Genomic DNA, 21,798 nt, shown 5'->3' with positions numbered 1-21,798 from the left:
TACAACTCGCTAAAATGAATACTTTTTTGGGTTTGATATGGTACAAGTGTACAACAATGAATATGTTCCCGTTTCTTGTGCCCTTTGGACCAGTCAAACTTGATTATTTATACGTCATACCATTTGTTTGAATGTAACTCATTGAATATAACATTAAACACAACAAAATTATAGTCTAAACTCATTTACAAACTCTAAATTACATGTTCGAAAAAAGTTGCATGTCAATTCGACTTAAAACAAATAAGATGTGCTTGTTTAAAGTATTTTATAGAATACAAAAGTATAAATTTCTTGCTGAAAAACTGAAATATTTCAGCTTTTATATCTCATTTTTGAAGGATTGTAACTCATCCAATATAACACCAAAATAACAAAATTATAGTCTAAAGTCATCTACAAATTCTAAATTACACATTGGAAAAAACTGCATGTCAATCCGACTTAAAGCGAATGAGATATTCTTGTTTAAAGGATTTCATAGAATACAAAAGTTTAAATTTCTTGTTGAAAAGCTAAAATATTTCAGCTTTGATATCTCATCTTTGAAGGATTGTAACTCATCGAATATAACACAAAAAAATATATAGTTTAAAATCATCTACAAACTCTAAATTACACGTCAGATAAAACTGTATGTCAATCCGATTTAAAACGAATGAGATATGTTTGTTTAAAGAATTTTACTGAATACAAAAGTTTAAATTTATTGCTGAAAATTTGAAATATTTCTGCTTTGATATCTCATCTTTGAAGGATTCTAACTCATCAAATATAACACCAAAAACAATAAAATTATAGTCTAAAATCATCTACAAACTCTAAATTACACGTTGGGAAAAACCGCATGTCAATCCGACTTAAAACGAATGAGATATGTTTGTTTAATGAATTTCACATAATACAATTTTTTTTTAAAAAAAAAGCTAGTCCAAAACCGGTTTTTACCCTAAACCGGACGGACCAAACCGATTTTGCTCAAATCCTAGAACCGAGCACCAGCCCGGGGGTCCAAAAAAACAGACCAGTTCACCGGTCTGGTCCACATGTCCAAATGCTCACCCCCTATCGTTATGGTATAAGAGCTACGTTTAGAAATTATTATCACTTAATTATAGTACCAAAGATTCTTTGTGACATAGTGGTATCAATGTGTTTCTTTTCAATGGAGTTGAGGGTTCAAGTGATGTGATAGACAAAATGAGTAGTAGTTTATGAGTAGGATTAAAGAGAAGATGTATGTTAGTCGTTGTGAAAAAAATATAATTACAGTAACTTGATTGTTTGTTCGTCATGTTCTTGAAAAAAACAGTCAAAATACTATAATTGTTAAATAATTGATTTTGTTATTTTAATTGTTTGTAAGCTGATATATTTTAGATAATATTATTTTCTTATTAAACTACATGTATGATATAATAAAACAAAATATTAAAGTGTTCATTATGATGAAAACATTACTTAAGCCCAAAATTATGTGTTGAATGTTGTGGTTGTTTATGGTTGAAATTGTGTTGTATATTTATTTTTGGTTTATTTAATTTGCAAAAGAGTTTGTAAGTTTTGTTGTACATTTTTTAATTGTAGATTGTAAAACGACCAATCAAGACGACAACATGCGTCTTAAAACAAAAGAAACGAGGATCATGCTACGTCGTGAATCATGCATCTTAAAACAAAAGAAACGAGGATACTTGATCAACAATGATGATGTGAACATGAGTTGGTGTGTCTCTTTACAAAGTCCAAATTTATTTTTATATGCATTATAGTAATATAATAATACTCTATAAATTAGAGACCCCTTCGGTTACTTGAGTCGTTAGAGTTTATGAAAAGTACTTATTTAATATATAAGTCAGAAAATATTTTGTTTTTTTACTAAATAAATGCCTCATTCATAAATCTTCCACACAAAAAGGTGTCAAACTCTAACAATGTTACAAACGTCTATTTTTCTAGTTTGATTGCGGTGAGTTGGTGCACATGTAGTGTGAAGTATACTCCCATACACCATTAATTTTTTATAACACAACTTTTTTACCTAATCATACCTAATTTGGTAGCAATGGGACAATAGAGTTAACGTTATACATTTATTCAGGAGAGTTTCAATATATTTTGGTAGAAACTTAATACTTACAAGTTATGTTATCTTGTAAACGTTTATATAAGAGGATCATCGATGGTCTATAACATCTTTCTTATTATAGAAAAAGGTTGCATCTTATCTTTTCTTTTTCGACTAACAATACATATAATCCATTTTGATATAGTAAATATATAACGATGTATAAAAATATTATATTAAACTATTTTAAAATAAATGCAGTATATTAGTTTTTGTTATTGTTTTTTTATCATGTTTATTAAATTTATCAATAAACTTATAATAACTCACATCAACAAATTTACAATACACAATTAAGCCCCCTTTTGACTAGATATCTAGTCACATGATGAATTAAATATACTCATAAATAACAAATAGTATTTTAAAAAGAATATTGACTTTTTGATATATATATATATATATATATATATATATATATATATATATATATATAGAGAGAGAGAGAGAGAGAGAGAGAGAGATAGTAAATTCGGCAAATGACCAAAAGGTAGGGTGAGTTTGAAGAAAATGACCACAAAAATGAGGATTTCAGAAAATGACCACAGGTTTCGCAGAGGGGGTTCTGCGGAACCATAAACACCTCTGCGGTATGTGAACACCTCTGCGGATCTTAGTTTTTTTCATTTTTTTTTTGTTTTTTTTGTTTATTAATATTTTTTTAATCACATAAGTTATTATGTGATTATTATGTAAAAAAAATTGCTTTTGTTTTTTGTTTTTCTTATTTAATTACACGTTTGTAAAAGCTGTGTGTTTAATAAAAATTATACAAATATTCTATGTGTTTTTATAAAATTACACACACAGGTATTCTGAATAATAAACATATTTTAAGTAGGTTACAAAACATACTTTAGAAAACATAAACATACAACCTTCATAATAAACATACTTTGAAATAAACTTCATTAAAGTCTCTGCGGATCCTTTACAGCTCTGCGGAATCTTTGTTTTTTGATTTTTAAAATTTTTTTTTTCGTTTATTTTCGTTTATTAATATTATTTTTTTTACATACACTAATACCTTATGTGATTATTATGTAAAAAATTTGACAAAAAAAGTTAAAAATAATGAAATGTTTTATGTAATACATTTGCCTCTGAGAAATCGAAACACCTCTGCGGATCCTGAGTTTTTTAATTTTTAATTTTTTTTTTCTATTTTTTGTTTTCATTTTGAGTATTGCTCTTTCGAATCCAATAGCGAAAAAAGCAATACTCAAAACGAAAACAAAAAATTGAAAAAACGAAAAAATAAAAATTAAAAAACTCAAGATCCACAGAGGTATTTCGATTTCTCAGAGGCAAACGTATTACATAAAACATTTCATTATTTTTAACCTTTTTTGTCAAATTTTTTACATAATAATCACATAAGGTATTAGTGTATTTAAAAAAAATTAATATTAATAAACGAAAATGAACAAAAAATAAAACGAAAAAACAAAAAAAAATAAAATAAATCAAAAAACAAAGATTCCGCAGAGCCTTCAATAAAGTTTATTTCAAAGTATGTTTATTATGAATGTTGTATGTTTATCCTCTTTAATAAATAAAAGTTTTTTTGCCACTTGTCAAATTCTCAATAGTTTTGCCACATGTAATTTTGTGGAAGTTTTAGAATTATTATTTTCCACTTGTCATTTTTTGAGATTTTCTATTTTTTTTAAAATAAAATTTCATATAAGGAAAGAGAATCATTCTATTAATTTGATAATAAAGTCTTATAAATGCTCTAAAGAATATCTGATTTCTTTTATAAATGTTCCAAAAAATTACATCTTCTTTAATAAATGAAGGTTTTTTTTGTCACTTGTCAAATTCTCAATAGTTTTGCCACATGTAATTTTGTGGAAGTTTTAGAATTATTATTCTCCACTTGTCATTTTTTGGGAATTTGTATTTTTTTTAAAATAAAATTTCATATAAGGAAAGAGAATCATTCTATTAATTTGATAATAAAGTTTCATAAATGCTCTAAAGAATATCTGATTTCTTTTATAAATGTTCCAAAAAATTACATTATGCTATATAAAAGTATTATTTTATAAAATATTTAATGTTTAAATATTTATATTAATTTTTTATTTTAATAAACCCGTATAATACATGGGTCTCACACCTAGTGTTTTCTAAAATATGTTTTGTAACCTACTTAAAGTATGTTTATTATTCAGAATACCGGTGTGTGTAATTTTATAAAAAAACATAGAATATTTGTATAATTTTTATTTAACACACAACTTTTAATAACGAGTAATTAAATAAGAAAAAGGAAAAACGAAAACAATTTTTTTACATAATAATCACATAATACCTTATGTGATTAAAAAAATATTAATAAACGAAAACAAAAGAAAACGAAAAACAAAAAAAAAAAATGAAAAAAACCAAGATCCGCAGAGGTGTTTATGGTTCCACAGAACCCCCTCTGCGGAACCTGTGGTCATTTTCTAAAATCTTCATTTTTTTTTGTCATTTTCTTCAAACTCACTTTATATTTTGGTCATTTGCCAAATTTTCTCATATATATATATATATATATATATATATATATATATATATATATATATATATATATATATATATATATATATATATATATATATATATATATTACTCATATTCCGTCGACCCGGTAAGCCAAAGTATTTTGCGGTAAAAATAAATGTTTGATTAAGAATGATTCCCCATTCTTAACATTTTTATTTTTTCAATTGATATTACATCTCTCTCTCTCTCTCCCTATAATAATAATAATAATAATAATAATAATAATAATAATAATAATAATAATAAATTTAATTATTTTTTAATCAATCTGCCCCACAAGGCCACAACCCTATATCTCACCTAACATTGTGTTCTTTGAAAGAAACATACTTCACAAGGAAAAAAAAAAGTAGAGGAGGGCCAGATCATTTTAATGCAGCCTAATTAGTATTTTTTTAATAAATAAAAATATAACAATAAATACTTATTATTAGAAGATTAAGTATAAGAATAAGTTTATTGTTTCTAGAGGTTTTATAATGTGCTAAAAGGACTTAGGACATGGCCTAGGTGGTTCCAAGATGAAATAATTAGACTGTGATGTTATTTTTGGCTTTTCCTACAAGATGAAACTGTTGTTCTTTTAATGTTATTTATTTATTTATTTATATTTATTATTTTTATCATTCCTAAATGTCGAAACCTTTCAAATATTGATTATGATCATAAACAATCCTCCTTTTAGAGCATCGTTTCAACGTCTAACGTTTTTAGTCCTCAATGTTTAACAACCTTTTGTTTTACATAAACAAGATGAATCTTAGTGATTCCACAAGTCATATATTTAATCCTTATATAATACATTAATTTCTCCAAAAAATAAAGAAAATCCAAACAAATTCAACTACTCCCAATTACAATATTAAATAATCAATACACAACCCGAATTGTTGAATAAAAATCATATAACACGAGTCATCAATTCTTGTTCTCTATGTTTGTACTATCTCTATGTTGCATCCCTAAGTTGACTCACCAAACCAAAACATCTTCAAAAGTATAAATGACTATTTTGCCCTTTGGTCTTTGGACAACATACAACAACCATATCAACTGAAAATAGTTATTACAATGCAATTGCTTGTGGATAAGTAGCACTAACTTCCATTCTCAATGACCCCCAAACATTTTTACATTCTTCCCATTTTGCCCTCATGCCTACAAGGAACACCTCTGCCCACACTTCATTATCCCCATCTATGCTCAGATCATAAGGTACAGAAAAACTGTTTCCACCAAAAATATATAAACAACAATAAACAATGAACCAAAAAAAAAATTGAAAATAGTTAAAAAGATTCTTACCTCATTAATTCTTCTTCTGAAGGTTTTTTACTGGAGCTACTGTTCCTAAAGTTTAATAATAATATACACCAAAGTTAAAACTAGAGCATAAAGTTTGCAACTTTACATAATATAAGGGGTAAAATAGACCAGAAATTAAAAACCTTTGGACAAAAATGTTAAAAAGATGTAGTGATTTGGTGGAAAGATTATATACAGCATCTTCTATATGATCCTTCCCAAAAATATACACCACTGGGTAACCAAGAAGCCACCTGTAACAAAAATGTAAAATGACATAAAAGGACATACAAGGGTATACAAAGGGAACTGAGCATATAAGGGTATATTTGGAAAAGAAACATGATTTCTTCATCCCTTTGTAATACTACATCTCATTCCATATTTGATTACTGCTTACCAAACACAAACACTACCTTAGCCTTTTATTAAGAATCATGCTACTAGAAGGGTATAATCGTCAAATATAATTCTAATATTTCAAGACAGATGTTGAAGGTGGATGAATTAATTACCCATTTAGAGTTGGCAAAGTGATGAGAGTATCTTGCATAAAATGAGTGAGATCAATGAAGTCAGAAACATCATTATTTGTTATTACATCAGTAGAAAAGAATGATGAAAACAGCTTCTGAAGTGATATGAATTGTGCTCCTATAGAACTCGTTTCAACCTCAGGTATCATCTGGATTAATTGATTTAAAATAAGAAATTGGAAAATAAATACAACTTTGTGAATTATATTTTTAAGTTTTAACCTTTGGTGGATCATGTTCAAGGTCAACAAAATGCAGGTTGACTTCTTTGTTTATTGTTGATTTCATAAAATCTGCAATCGCTTTGACATGTATTAGATATATCATATCTTCAATAACCATGACTCTCAAGTTTTCAAAGATAGAAGACTCCTGCATTCAAAAACCACAAGAAACAATAGTTAAAAACATCTCTGAAACTTGAAAAGCTGAGTTTCTGACAATAATGCAGAGATGTTATAATATCGATTCAAGATATAAGTTGTAATGAAACCTCTTTGTTAAGCTTTAGAAATGAACATAGTCTTTCTCTCAATTCAGGCATCTTTCCACCATAGTCTATCATTATTACTGGTCTCATTCCAGTGCATAATGCCAGGATATCTGCCGAAATATACATGTAAGCAAATGTTGCTATCAGTTCATTGACAACAAGTTGCTGTTATTGAGTTTGATCCAGAATATTAACCCTATTTCTCATTATTGGGGTATTTTAGCGAATGTTGAAGTAGTGCTATGAATTATAGTTCTAACAATTGTATCATGGTTTGAACTTTTTTCATGATCGTGAAAGATAATTGCTCAATTAGGGTTCCTAAAACCGAAAAAAACATAAGTAAGAGTAAAAACAGCAGATACGATTGCGAATATATATATTATTGTATTTCTAAGGGAAGCATGAAGGGGTTATAACCTGTCTCAAGACGACGTTTTGATGAAGCTCTGAGACGCCAGTTAGTTCGAGAAAGTGAAAAATCGAGTACCCTTAAGACCTCTGATATATCTACCTCCATTGCAGAAGAAAAGAGTGTCGATCAGCTGAATAATAATCTTTTAGGTGCTTACTGATACCATATATCAGGACTTACAACTCTGAATGACTAGTTTTCATTGTAAAACACAAAATGTGAAAACCTAGTTGGGGAAGGATTAATTGGGTTTGTTTTCAAAGAAAGTGTAACCCTACAAACTCTACTATTTTGTTTTAGTAGTGTAGGTTTATGCCACAAAATGTGAAATTATATATACAAGTTTGTTGTGTTTTAGTTTTTTTGTTTTTTTTGGGTTAATCATTTACCATTATATTACCTTATAATTGCATTTGACCCCATCATTTAGCTATGAATTACCCTCAATATTTTTATGTTCCCATTTGCTATTATTTTTTTGAAAATTGTGGTAACATTCGTTTTTAGTATTTTTTATATAAAACCGATCGTTATAAAAATTATAAATAATTATATATTTTATATAATTCAAGAATATATTATGTATTACTTTAAGAAAACATAACTATACAAGTATTTAAAGGTAGGTCATCTCATAATTCAAATAATTGGCACTTAAATCAAGTTTTGTTATTAAATAAAAGTGTATACTCTTATTTATAAAATGATATGTAAAAATATATTCATTTTTACTTGAAACAATCTAAATGAAAGTTGTAATACTCCTCAATAGCTACGCATAAATATATAGAACGTCGAAAAAGGAGCTCGTATGAAGAACTTGCGGATTTATAAAGTTGGGATATAAAAATGCGCCATTTAGCCGGCAGCCGGACCACCAGACACTCCGGCAGCGCGTGGCGGCAAGTGGGGGTGAGTGGTCGGTGCCAAATGAAAGCTAACATCATTTTCCTTTAAGAAAAGTTGGTTTCCACTCCGTATATTGTGTGAGCTAGTGCCAGTAATCGATTGAACACACTGGAAGGCAATTATGAATCCCACTTATTTCATTCCTATACATACTATATATGTATGTGTAGATCTTGGAAGAAAGAACACATACTACTAAAATCCAGCCAAGAACTACTTTTGTATACTTATACTTTCTAATAGTATATTATTCACTCAAATACGTGTATAATACGAGGTTCACATTAGGAGAATATATCAACGTTTTAGTAGTTTGTGATTGATGTTTTGCAAAACATATGAGTTATCTCACTATATTATGTATTTTAATATGTGTTTATGTATGTTATGTGTATCTATGTGTATATATGTTATTATATTCATAGTAGTGTAGGGGTTGTTGGCGGAACGACAGTTGAGTCGGGAGCCTATAGACCCGAGTGTTAACGACGAAATGGCAAGTAGGCCTTAAGTCGAAATACACTTATTAATGGTGGAACGACCAACGTATGGGAGTCATTTGTTTGTATGCATGTATATGTATTGTGGTATATGATATATTGGGGAATTCACTAAACTTTATGCTTACCCAGTGGAATATAAATATTTTTCAGGTACTTCTTCAAATAAAGTGAAGGCCATTGCATGACTGTACACACACATCGGCATATAAAACTTTCGTTGTTTTATTTATTTTGGAATAAATGTATTTGTTTTCAAAATGACTGTTAAACTATGTTTTATTTAAATGTGTGAAATGGTTTTTTATTTACAATAATGATTTTTTTTGTATTGGAAATTTGGGGACGTCACAATTTTTCATTTTAGTCATTGACCAGTCACACATAGGTATTTTAAAACGAAATAACTTAGAATGAAAGAGAAAAAAACGAAGGCAAGAGTCAAAATTGCGACTTCTTCTTGAGGACGGGGCATATTAGCCAGTAAGTCAATGAGTCTTTTTTCGTATTATTAGTGTTTGTTGTATTTAATGTACACATGTCATTAGAAATAACAAATTATTTCTTAGATGAGTTACAAATGAATTAACAATTTTGATTAACTTAAATATTAGTATGCCATATTGTTTATTAGATGTAACGGACTCAAGACTTACACTAAGTTTTCTTTCATTTTAAAATACATGTGTACATTAAATACAACAACACTTATAATACAAAAAAGAGAGTTATTGACTTACTAATTAACATGCACCGCCCCTCAAGGAGAAGTAGCAGTTTCGACTCTTTAGAAATATTTTGTTTCTCAACAAATATGTCATTAGAAATAGTCAATTGTTTCTTAGATGAGTTATGAATCAATTAACAATTTTGATTGACTCAAAGATTAGCACGTCATATTGTTTATTAGATGTCACATACTCAAGACTTACACTAGGTAGTTTTCCTTCATTTTAAAATATATGTGCACATTAAAATACAACAAACACTGATAATATAAAAAAAAAAAAGAGTCATTGACTTAGTAGCTAACACGCTCCGCCCCTCAAAGAGAAGTCGTAGTTTCGACTCTTGCATTTGTCTTTTTCTTTTTTTCATTTTAAGATGCTACGTTTTAAAATATCTATTCGTGACTGGACAATGAATAAAATGAAAAAAAAAATTCTAAAAAATAATGTCAGATGGGGAACAAAAAGATGTTGGGCTAAATGCAAACTTATACGTAAATATTAGGGATAAATGCAAATTTATACGTAAATGTTAGGGCTACATGTAACCGGAAAAAAAATGTCAAACCGACACGTCATCATGACCTGTAGGTGACCGGCTAAGGAACCGAAAATTAAACGGTTTTTAAAATATAATGACAAATGAGGAACAAAAAATAAAGTTGGGGATAAAAGAAAACAAGATTATATATAATAGCTTTTGTAACATAAACCCAAAATTTTATTTTAGACAAAATTTAACAAATGGTCTTTTTGGTTAAAAACATTTCTTGGATTTTTTTGAAACTTTTTTTTCATGAATGGTCTTCAACTATGAATTTTGTAACTTTACAGCCTTACAGGTCCTTATGACTAATATCATTAGTTTTATGGTAAGTCCAATACGAAAAGACCTTTTTACCCTTTTTATTGTAGACCCCTCTCTCTCTCTCTCTCTCTCTCTCTCTCTCTCTCGCGCGCTTTAATGTGTCCACCACCAAAACCGCCCAAATCATGGACAAGTTCCAACCAAATAGCACCAAGGCTGAATGCCAGTTGTAGTGGTTGTTGTGAAGCAGAGGGATCTAGTTATGGTTCAGGTTCTGGATCATCCTCCTCGTCGACGGCAATGTCTCCGATGATAGGACAATTTCCTATCTAAGAAACATGTGGCCTCATTTACAGTCAAGGCCAACGAGAACCAGAAAGAGAGGACATGCATCGTTGGACCACCGTCATCGCTTGCTTTCAAAAGACCTATAACTCTCCTCCAAGGGCTTGCTCATTCACCGACCACCAACAAAAACCTATCAATTCAAGGGTTTGCTCTGATTCCAAACGTTTTGACCACACCGCCGTCGTCACCCTCCTTCTACTCCCTTGTTCTTCACACCACCACCACCACATGCAACAACCAAAGGTCACCGACCTCAACATGATGACGAAAATCCCTAAATAGAAATACCTCCTCGTATAATTACAATAACCCACCATAAAGGTCATCTTCACAAGGCTAATTTGACTCATCCCCTCCACCATCACTATCAAAACCATATAAGATGACTGTTGGATCTATATGTTCAATAATCATTATTGAATGATGTTGCTAATAACATATGATCCTATAGGTTCACACCTTTATCAAGTTGGAACATTTAGAATGTTTATTATTAATACGATTATTAATAAATAAAATCAACTCTTGTATTTAATTAGAGAATAATTATTGTTTTGTGTAAATAATAATTAAAGAGAGTATAACTAGTTATTATATCATATAATATGATTTAATAAGTCATGCATAAAGTTTTGGACACTTTGGTTAACTTTAGACTTACTAATTAGTTACTTTTATCTAGTTGGAGAAACAAGATAAAGATTGTCTGTTCTTTTTTTTTCATGGCCGAAAGTTGTACAAGGGCATGAGAGGTTGCTTGCCAACCTCCCTCCTTTGTCCCTCATGCCTATAAACACTAGTGATTACTTTAGATTATTTAATGGGGTAACTTTTGACTTGCATGGAGCTATAAAAGAATGCACGAGGCTTGCATTTTGGCTAGTCTTTTACTCTTTTCTTCTCCCTATTAAAACCATAGCATGTTTCTTCTTTCTTTCTCTTTTTGTCTTTTGAAGTGTAATGAAGATTTGATGCTAAGAAGTGCTTCTTCTTTAGTTGTAACATCCGGTCATGGAGGTATTTATTTATTTGAATTATAGCTTTTGGATAAGGCTCACGACATGAGACATGGTAGTCACGTCATGAGTGGCCAATGACTAATTGACCTGTGTTTTTTAGTCTCACGACGTGAGACTATGGATGCTCACGACGTGAGGACGGTCTGATGACCAAAACCATAATATTTCGAGTATCTAATGGAATGATAGGGCTAAGGTTGCCCATCCTTAGCCTCCCTCGTGCTCTTGCCTCTTGAAACCCCTAATCTCAACCTACTTGGAGTCCTTAGCCATTTTTGTATCTTTGAAGCTCTCTTTGGTGGATTTTGTCTCATAGAAGTGGAAGAAGACCTTGGTGGAGCAACATATTGGCACTCCAGCTTTTACCTCACCTTCTTGCAGAGCTTTTGGACCATTCTAAGCCATAAAGTTATGGCCTTTCTATCTATTGCATGCTAGATTTAAGTGTTAATCTCTTTTTTGCATGGTTGTAAAGGATTACATGCATGGAATCCATAAAGTTGGCAACTTTATGGATCATTGAGGCATTCTCTGTAGTATAATCTTTCGATCTGAGTTTTTGAGTAGTTTTAGACTCCAAGCATGAGTCTTGACCTCATTTTCCACTCTTTTTACCTAGTGAGTAGTTGGGTCATGCATTGTACATACATGAGTAAATGAAAATCAATAATAAAAATGATTTCAGTTCTACTGCGACTTTCCTAATCATGTAATTAGATCAGATCTGGTTATTCAGAATACGTTCTATCTAAGTTGGTACTGAGAAAAACTAACAAGCTATAGTATAATATCTTTTACCTAAAGTAGTTAATCAAAACAAGCTCTTTGAATTAACCCAAAATTTTTACTGGTCAATTAAACAAGCTCTTAATTAAATCATAAAATTGCATTAAGTTCATTGTAAAATTCCCAGAAATACCCAATACTTCTCACAAGCTCGAAAGCGTAAATATACGATTTTTACACTTTATACCAAAGTTAAATCCTAAAACAGAACCAATCTGATACTTGTTACTTTTAGCATTTGACAAAAACAATTACAGATTCTATCAACTGAGTAACTAGAATGATAAAACCCTAGCTAGGTCATCAGACTAACAAGAATTAAAATCAAACATTCATTAAGCTCAAAACTGAAAAAATCTAGATAGAAACACAAAACGAAAATCAAATCTGAAAACTAATCACATGAAAAGTACTAGTCTGTGCATAATTGAAAACTAAAGTTTAACCAGACATGGCCAAAAACGAATCAAACTAGATAAAAGAAACATTTATTAATCAATCTAGATAAACTAAATGGATGAGATGATTCACAGTCTTCAGATCTTCAAAAGTCGCCGAAAGAATTCAAAAATATCCTTCAGAAATGGTTTTCTTCGTCTGGAATCGTCCATTCCTTACAACTGATTATGACGGTTGTATTTAAACTCAAGGTGGAAGCTTCCAGAACAAGATTCTGATAACATGTGATTGCATGTATTGAGGCTGCGATTGCATGTATTGAGGTTGCGATCGCAGGTATTGAAGATAACGCATCATGGGCCTTTTTAATGAAGTAGGATGCTATTTCGACATTTTTTTGGTAAAGTTGCGATCGCATGTACATAGGTTGCGATCGCATGTTTTGATTTTCTTCTCCCAGATGAATTTTTGGCACTAAAAAACATCGAAGACAAGTTACGAGAAAATTTGCAAACTCATGTTTTGCCTAAGACGTCTGAAATTTCGTCTAGTTTTCATAACATATACTGACAGGGGGTCAAAGCTGTCAGCAACATCATTAAGCTTTAGATCGTAGAATCTATCTTCTTGTGATCAATTTGATCGAATGTTTCTTGACCAAAATATCCTCCAAGCATTCCTCAGAATCCTTCATAAGCTCCAAGCTACATTTTAAGCTCCAAACGTGCATCCAACTACTCCCAAAGCACTGCTCCACTCGTACTATCTGAAATTGACATAAAAACATGAGCAGTACGGGAATTCTAACGAAATACAAGAGTCGAACATTATTTAAATAAATGACATGCAAATGTACAAAATATGATCCTACATGATAATGAAAACTACCCTAAAAGATGCATAAAATGACATCTAACAAATCTCCTCAAGCTTAATCCTTACTTGCCCTCAAGTAAGAAAAAGATAAAACATTATAAACAAATGGAATGATGTAGATGACCTAAAAAGAATTTAGAATAAAATAAAATAAAATAAAAATACTTCACTCTTATATATATATATATATATATATATATATATATATATATATATATATATATATATATATATATATATATATTATGATCAGACTTTACATCGAGGGATTTCTAATCACTACTACCTAGACGACCATCTTGCTACCTTTCATGTATCATAGACTCCTAAAGTGAGGAGACCACGAAACAATGTAATCCAATAGTCCAACCATATTAGCTTTATGAGAGAAAATAACACAGTTCACGATCTCATGTCCTTAAGACTAGATAGTCAAAAACCAGAATCAACGCATCCTTAAGAACCTGTCTCGGCAAATCAGCTTTCGCTGAAGCAGAGGGCCACACCCGTAGGGGCCCAGCTCCTATGCTTTCACTTTTTCGAGAGCCACCTAATATCATATCACATAGTTCTTCATTCTCCAGATTTAACTTTGAGATGACTTCTGATTTGATTGAACTTGAATTTGTATCTTTGTTTTTGGCTTGAGTTCTTCAATGAACTTTTGAATTTCTTGAGATTTCTTCAATTAAGTGCTTGAAATTTTGATTTGGGTACTGGATATGTGTAACAACCCAATTTTCACGCCCAAAAATTTCATTTAAAATAAGTGGTTTGCGAAACATTTGTAGTAAAACATCATCTGATCATATCATTTCATAAAAACATATCTCGTGTCTGAAAACCAAATCATAAAAATAATAATAATGTCAGAGTACAATCCCAGAACATCTCATGATGTGGAAAACCAATGCATGTGTGTATGATGTGCCGCTACCGCGCCAGCTCCTTCCTCTTTGCTGAAGAGGTACCTGAAAACAAAACTGTAAAATGTAAGCACAAAGGTTAGCGAGTTCCCCCATCGTCCACATACCATACAATCATACAACACACATACTGCCAGGCATTTTTGGGGTGCCCGACCTACCCGTTACGGCCATTCTGGGGTGCCGTCCTACCCGTGTCAAGCCATTCTGGGGTGCTGATCTACCCATGTCGAGCCATTCTGGGGTGCTGACTACCCTTCAGTCCTAACAACCGAATCTCGGGGACCATTCCCCCTCCTACTACCTCTATCTCGTATAACATATCATGCTAGCAACTAAACATATCATAACATATTGTTAGGCATATTTAGGGTGCCTAACCTACCCTTCGGTCCTAACAACCGAACTCTATCACTATCACATATCATATCACGCTAGCATATAACATATCAGGTAGTAGCAACATAGATGAATATCACAAAGACAAACATCTATCATACGATCCCTACTGGTGGGCCGACATTGTGCCCGTAGACCCACCGCTACTGGAAGGTAACTCACCTCGTAGTAGCTATTGATCTGTGCGGGAACTCTCTATCTGCTACTGCTGCTCCGGAAATCCTCCGACTATAAATCCCACAAAACACACAATCAGATTTTGATATCTACTCTTTGGGTAAAATGACCATTTTACCCCTGATCAAGTCAAGTCAAAGTCAAAGTCAACTTCCAGTTGACCTGACTCGCCGAGTTGGCTAGCCAACTCGCTGAGTCCCTAACCTTCCATTTGTCCTTATCCACGACTCTACTCGTCGAGTTGGGCCATCAACTCGACGAGCTCTTCTCTCATTTGAACGTCACATGAAAACTCATCCAACTCGCCGAGTTGATGAACAACACGTCGAGTCCACCTTCATCTGATGAAAAAGTTCTGTCCTCAACTCGCCGAGTTTATGAACAACTCGTCGAGTTCTAAGAAGATTGTCTTGGACTCGCCGAGTCCAGTCTTGACCAATTCCAAATAGTTGATTTAAATGAGATCTAGCACACCAAAACCATAGATCTGGCCTCCTAATGTCCACTTTATACGTAAAGTTCTAGACTTGATGCACATGCATGGGGTTTTTAGCTCAAAAATCCACATAAAGTGTCCTACAATGTGCATGGGGCTCTCATGGCCCTAAAGTTGGCACCTTTATGCCATGAAACCCCTCTTAAGGCCCAAATCTGAAGTCAAAACCCACTCCAAACTTCCAATACCAAAACATGACTTAGCAATCCAAAGAAATACCAAGTTAAAGATGAATAAACACATAGATGAGTCAAGACAAGGGCATTATACCTTGAATCTGCTGAAAATGAAGTAAAATCCCTGGATCTACTGTCCCCAACTCAGGTTCCAAGCTCCTTTCTCCCTTCCAAGTTTTACAACCACACAAGAACACCAAAAATGGCCTCAACAATGCACAAACGGCTAGGGTTTCACTGGGAAGTGTTTTGGGAGCATAAGGGACAATATGGCCGTCCTATCATTGCTTAAATAGGGTGCAAACCCTCAGATTAGGGTTTTAGTCCGAGCAGCACCTACTCGCCGAGCCGGGACCCGACTCGCCGAGTTCATCACTTATATCCCGCGTCCCCTCTCACTTCTACTCGGCGAGTTGGTCCTTCAACTCGCCGAGTCCAAGGCCAAAAATGCAAAATATTTAAAGAACTAATAAAAAGAATACGCACCAAGAATCAGGTGCTACAAATCGCCCCCACTTATTTTAGACTTCGTCCTCGAAGTCTGTTGCTCGATCCTGAAACAGCTTGGGGTAATGCTCCATCATCTCGTCCACCGGCTCCCAAGTCCACTTCGACCCCTTCCGGTGCTGCCATTGCACCTTCACGAGTTCCACTCTTTTGTTCCTCAGATCCTTTGACTTCCGATCAAGGATCGCTACAGGCAGCTCGATGTAATTCAGGTTGTGATCAACCTGAATATCCTCCAAGGGTACCACTACTGAGTCGTCCACCAGGCACTTCCGCAGCTGAGAGACGTGGAAAGTGTTGTGGATCTGTCTGAGCTTGGCTGACAGATCCAACCGATACGCCACCTTGCCCACCCGGGCTACAACCCCGAAGGGTCCAATGTACATGGGGCCCAACTTGCCCCGCTTCCTGAATCGGATGACACCCTTCCATGGCGACACCTTCAGGAGAACAATTTCCCCGACCTGGAACTCCAGGTTTGATCGACACTTGTCGACATAACTTTTCTACCGACTCTGAGCAGTCTGAAGCCTGCTCCGGACCTGCTGAATCTTATATGTCGTCTTGAGCACTACTTCGGTGCTCCCCATGACCCTCTGGCCAACCTCACCCCAGCATATCGGGGTCCTGCACCTCCTCCCATACAACATCTCGAAAGGAGGACGGCCAATACTCGCATGATAGCTATTATTATACGAGAACTCTGCCAACGGAAGGTAGGTATCCCAGCTACCTCCGAAGTCTAAAACACATGCCCGCAACATATCCTCTAATATCTGGATGGTTCGCTCGCTTTGACCATCCGTCTGCGGGTGAAAGGCGGTGCTAAAATGCAAACGAGTACCCAGCTCGTCATGAAACTTCCTCCAAAACCTGACACATCTCTGTCCGAAATCACCGATACTGGCACTTCGTGCCGCGCCACTACCTCCCGAACATAAATATCGACCAACCTTTCGGCTGAAATACTCTCCTGAATTGGGATAAAATGGGCGCTCTTGGTCAATCGATCGACGATGACCCAAATCAAATCCACTCCCCGCGCGGTCCTAGGAAGTTTTTGTTGGGTTTTGAGCATTCTAACACTCCTAAGTGTACATGCAACCCTAAATACCTTGGATCTATGTTTTCTCTATTATACATACAAATAAGAACTTCCAAGGTATTATCCTAATCTAGCATACAAACACAATGACTATAGTAAGATAGAATACATACCTCTTTGGAGAAGAAAGTCTTCATGAAGCTAGAGTGCCTAGTGCCCCAAGTGTGACACCTCAAATGGAATCACAATCATCAAAACACTTGGAATGACTTGAGAGAATTCTACACTCATCAAAATCGGCTAGCCCTCTCTAGAATCATACTAGCCGCCAATTTTGCCAAGAATAATATCTTTATATAGTGTTACAATTAGGGCAAACCCTAATTGTCATGACTTTCCATTTCCTTGGATCCATGGGTACAAATACACCATGGAGCATCCATGGACCATCCTATGGGTTTTAGCCCAACTTGATTATCCATGGAGCATTAGCCCACTATACAAGTATGGATGATTTACACAATCAACCCATATATTTAATTAGTCTTCTTTTGATCACTTAATTAATCCTAGATTAATTCTTGATCAATACTAATTAAATAATCTTATTATTCTTATCATTAATATACTAGAACTTATAATATATTAATAACCATAAGTGTCTTATTTCTCTCATTCAAGTGCATGATGGTATGCAACCCAAATGGACCATGCCGGGTCGGGTCAAGTCTTACCAAATATAGTTATGGACTTAGACATTAATCCAACAGTCTCCCACTTGGATAAGTCTGAAACTATTATTGCGTATGACTTCAGGAACCAACCGGCAATCGTAGCTCTCAAAAGCTTCTGTCGAACTCTGACCTTGTAGATGAACTCTGACCTTTGTCAGTGACTTGTCCATTAGATAAGGGATCATATATTCCTCCATTCTAGATATCATATGGACTGAGACATGGATTATAATCATTCTCTCTGTCCATTTGTTGTTTCCCGATTTCCGATTTATGACGACTGACTAATTGAACAAATCAAATCAGTCCTGGCCCGGCCGAGCACTTCCATTTGTCATCATCAAATCATCGAGGGGCCCACAGATATCGCTTTTATCCCGAAGGTAAAAGGAACGGATAAACTTCGACTCATATGGCTTGTTCTACTACTTGTTGAGTCATACACAAAGGCACGTTTTATAGCACAGAGTTACCAAATGCGGTTTCGTGCAATCAATGTACTATCAACTCATAGTAACAACTCATATCTCTAGGTTTGAAGAATATAAGATATTATCGTCTCATGATCACTCGTGATAAAATCCATGAAGTGATTCCAATGAGCGCGGGTTGAATCCAATACTCAGAACTTATGAGCACTCATGATTGTTGTAGCCTTGTCCAACACCTTAGACCTCTACAACCCATCATGACAGTCTTAATTCATATCTACTTCCAACATATGACCGACTGTGGATAGTTTGAATAACTTAGTCATTCCGAAAGAATAACCCAGTTTATTCGGGAAGTCAAAACATGCAAAGTGAAACACAATAATAATTGAATCCAATATGGTATCAACTCTTTGAACATAAATAAACACCTTTTATTTATCACCATATGATTACACATTATTCATTGTATACTGTTTCAGCTATCAACTTTAATCTTGAATTTAAAACAATAGTTGTCCCATGCTCCAAGCATGTACACTATGTTTTCTTAAACACTAGTTATGCCATACACCAAGTATGCATACTATGTTTGTCTATGATCTTTACTTTGTGAACTAGATCCATTGAACATAACTTCAATGATTCTCTTTTCACACTCCCAAATCCTTACCGCAAATGCAGGAATTCCAAATTCATGCCATTTACTGAAATCTGTTTGATTCTAAACTTATATGCATTGATCCTCTCGTAATGATTATGCACAAAGTCATAAAGACTTGGCAACAATCATTACAGAGTATTCCAAAGGAGATCAACTCCTTGGAAATATCCTTCTTGCATTAAGTTTCCTTAATCTTACACAGATTTGAAAATCCTAACTTTGAAACATTTCCAGATTCCATTTTGACTATCACTTCTGAACAAGAGTTGCCTCCTTACAGATTATGTCAATATGGTCCTTCCAGAATTATCACTATACTTCCAATTGTCCTTGAGTAACCAATCTTTGGTAAACCTTAGATTGTCCTCGACAATTGTTTAATCCTTTTAGTCATATCCAGTTCTAAACCTTTTCCCTTCTTAATGCCCCAGGCATTTGGAAAATTTTAGAAAGGATGAATATAGCACATGTAATCGATCCTATATCCGAAGCATATGGGACACGATTCATGATGTCTCACATAAAGACTAAACCAGTCTTTTGCTATAACATTTCCATTTCTATTTGCCAAGTTCTCACAATTCAGATTATGAAAAGGGATGCCGTAATCATAATCGAATTTTAGAACGCAAATAATGGACCCGTATACAGAATTTCCTTATGTTGAGCCATTCCAACATGAAATTCATATATATCCTTGACTAAATGATTAAAACCTCACAATCTAAGCTTATAGATTTGAGATGAAGTATAATTTCCTCTCCCTTAATTATAGCAAAACAACTTTTTCCCAATTGAAACTTTTGTTTTCTATAATTAACATTGCTAACTTGCAATACTTATCATAATTATCATGCTCCCACTAACATGATGATTATTAGCATAACACTTATGCTCCCACTAGCTTTGACATGTACTCAGAAATCAGCTGGACTTCTAGAAATCAATACTTCATTGACTTTCTTACCAAAGTTCAGATTTCTGATGCTAGATTGTTTTGATAAGGTTGTATCAAAATCATACACCTTCCCTTAGATAGCACACTTGTGAGTCTAAACAATTATGAAGAGGTATGCCGTAATCATAATGGTTAGACCTTTTTGCCACTTCTCACAAGTCCAGGTTAGTGTGCCGGTTAACCACACGCGCTCCACTAACGACTTTGAGAATGCAAATATCACAATTGCTATCTAGATAAAATCTACTTAGTGAAAGTGTTTCCTCACCATCATTTTCATGAATCGGAGAGAAACCTTATGACACTTAGATTTATATGGTGTATGAGTTCCTACCCATATGAATTTGTCAAACCATAATCACAAGACAAAGATAATGACAAATCCAAAACCATATGGATTGAACTCAATCTTAACTTCTTGCCACCTGGCAGCTCAAGGGCCTGCCATTGCTTCCAAGTTGTTTATGCAACAAACTGAGAACTCTAAGAACTCATAAGCAAAGCCAACTTTAACTGGAATGGGCACAGATATGTCAACACAATAGATTATAAACCTCAAATTGTGTGCTAGAGAAGAACTTTAGGTTTTATTCTTGATTAGTTCTTGAGACTTTCAAGACCTTTAAGACTCCCACTGTCCTCTTGACATATAAGACTCCCTTGTCAAACATCCAAGAGATAGTGCGGATTCTAATCAAGAAAAACACTTTACCCAATTGGCCTAAGTTGGTCTTTGTTTTATCCAAAACATCGCAACTTACCAATTTCAAATGTACAAGAGTAGAAAACTTTTACTCTTACATTTGACAAGTGTTTTAAACCTTCTTTAAGACATGTCACTCAAATGACAATCTTGGAGTATGACTCTAAGACTTGTATTGGAACGAAGTATGACTCATCTTCTTGATTTAACCATTTCAACAATTCAAGTTCCTCTTCTTAGTCATAAGAATGCACTAAGATTTCCTTAGAGAACTAATTTTGATATGGTTTCTTAATCATTAAGATGATCACAAAAACTGATACTAAAGTACTCTCCCATCTTTTCAGATTTGAGAAACTTTTATCCTTCTGCCTAAATTGATTCTTCTTATTCGCTCTGCCTTACATTGGAACCTTTTCCAATGTCTCAGAGTTACACTTAAGCTTGTAAGTATAATCATATTTACTGAACTTAAGTAAATCATGACGAATAGTCTTATCAAACTTTTTGTGGTGGACTTGACCAGTGCACAAGAATGTGTACTCGATCCCTTAGTCCATTACTTGACTCACACATCCATGTGAATAAGTAATTAGTCTTAATTTTTCCAAAACTTAAAAGTTCTCATTCATCATGCTATACAACTTGCATGATTCCAAGTTCCGGTCCACTTGAAACTTGGGTGATGAGAATCTTTCCTTATTTGGTAAATTTAGACATTACCACAAATGAAAGAATCAATTTCATATTTCCACTCTTGCTATTAATGGAAT

The 21,798-nt window shown here is 33.5% G+C and overlaps 1 protein-coding gene across 1 annotated transcript; it reads right to left on the bottom strand.

The window, feature by feature from the left end:
* Window positions 1–5,507: 5,507 nt before the first annotated feature.
* Window positions 5,508–7,738, bottom strand: LOC111899389 (uncharacterized). The gene is made up of 7 exons (XM_023895231.2): window positions 7,442–7,738; window positions 7,022–7,131; window positions 6,751–6,900; window positions 6,508–6,677; window positions 6,136–6,246; window positions 5,993–6,037; window positions 5,508–5,913 (listed from the first exon to the last, which is right to left on the bottom strand). The coding sequence occupies exons 1-7, from the start codon at window positions 7,539–7,541 to the stop codon at window positions 5,754–5,756; spliced, it is 846 nt and encodes a 281-aa protein (XP_023750999.1). The 5' UTR covers window positions 7,542–7,738; the 3' UTR covers window positions 5,508–5,753.
* Between the last annotated feature and the right edge of the window lie 14,060 nt (window positions 7,739–21,798).

Source organism: Lactuca sativa, chromosome 1 (assembly GCF_002870075.4).
Source record: "Lactuca sativa cultivar Salinas chromosome 1, Lsat_Salinas_v11, whole genome shotgun sequence".
Taxonomy (NCBI): Eukaryota; Viridiplantae; Streptophyta; class Magnoliopsida; order Asterales; family Asteraceae; genus Lactuca; species Lactuca sativa.
This window is presented reverse-complemented; position numbering and strand designations above follow the sequence as displayed.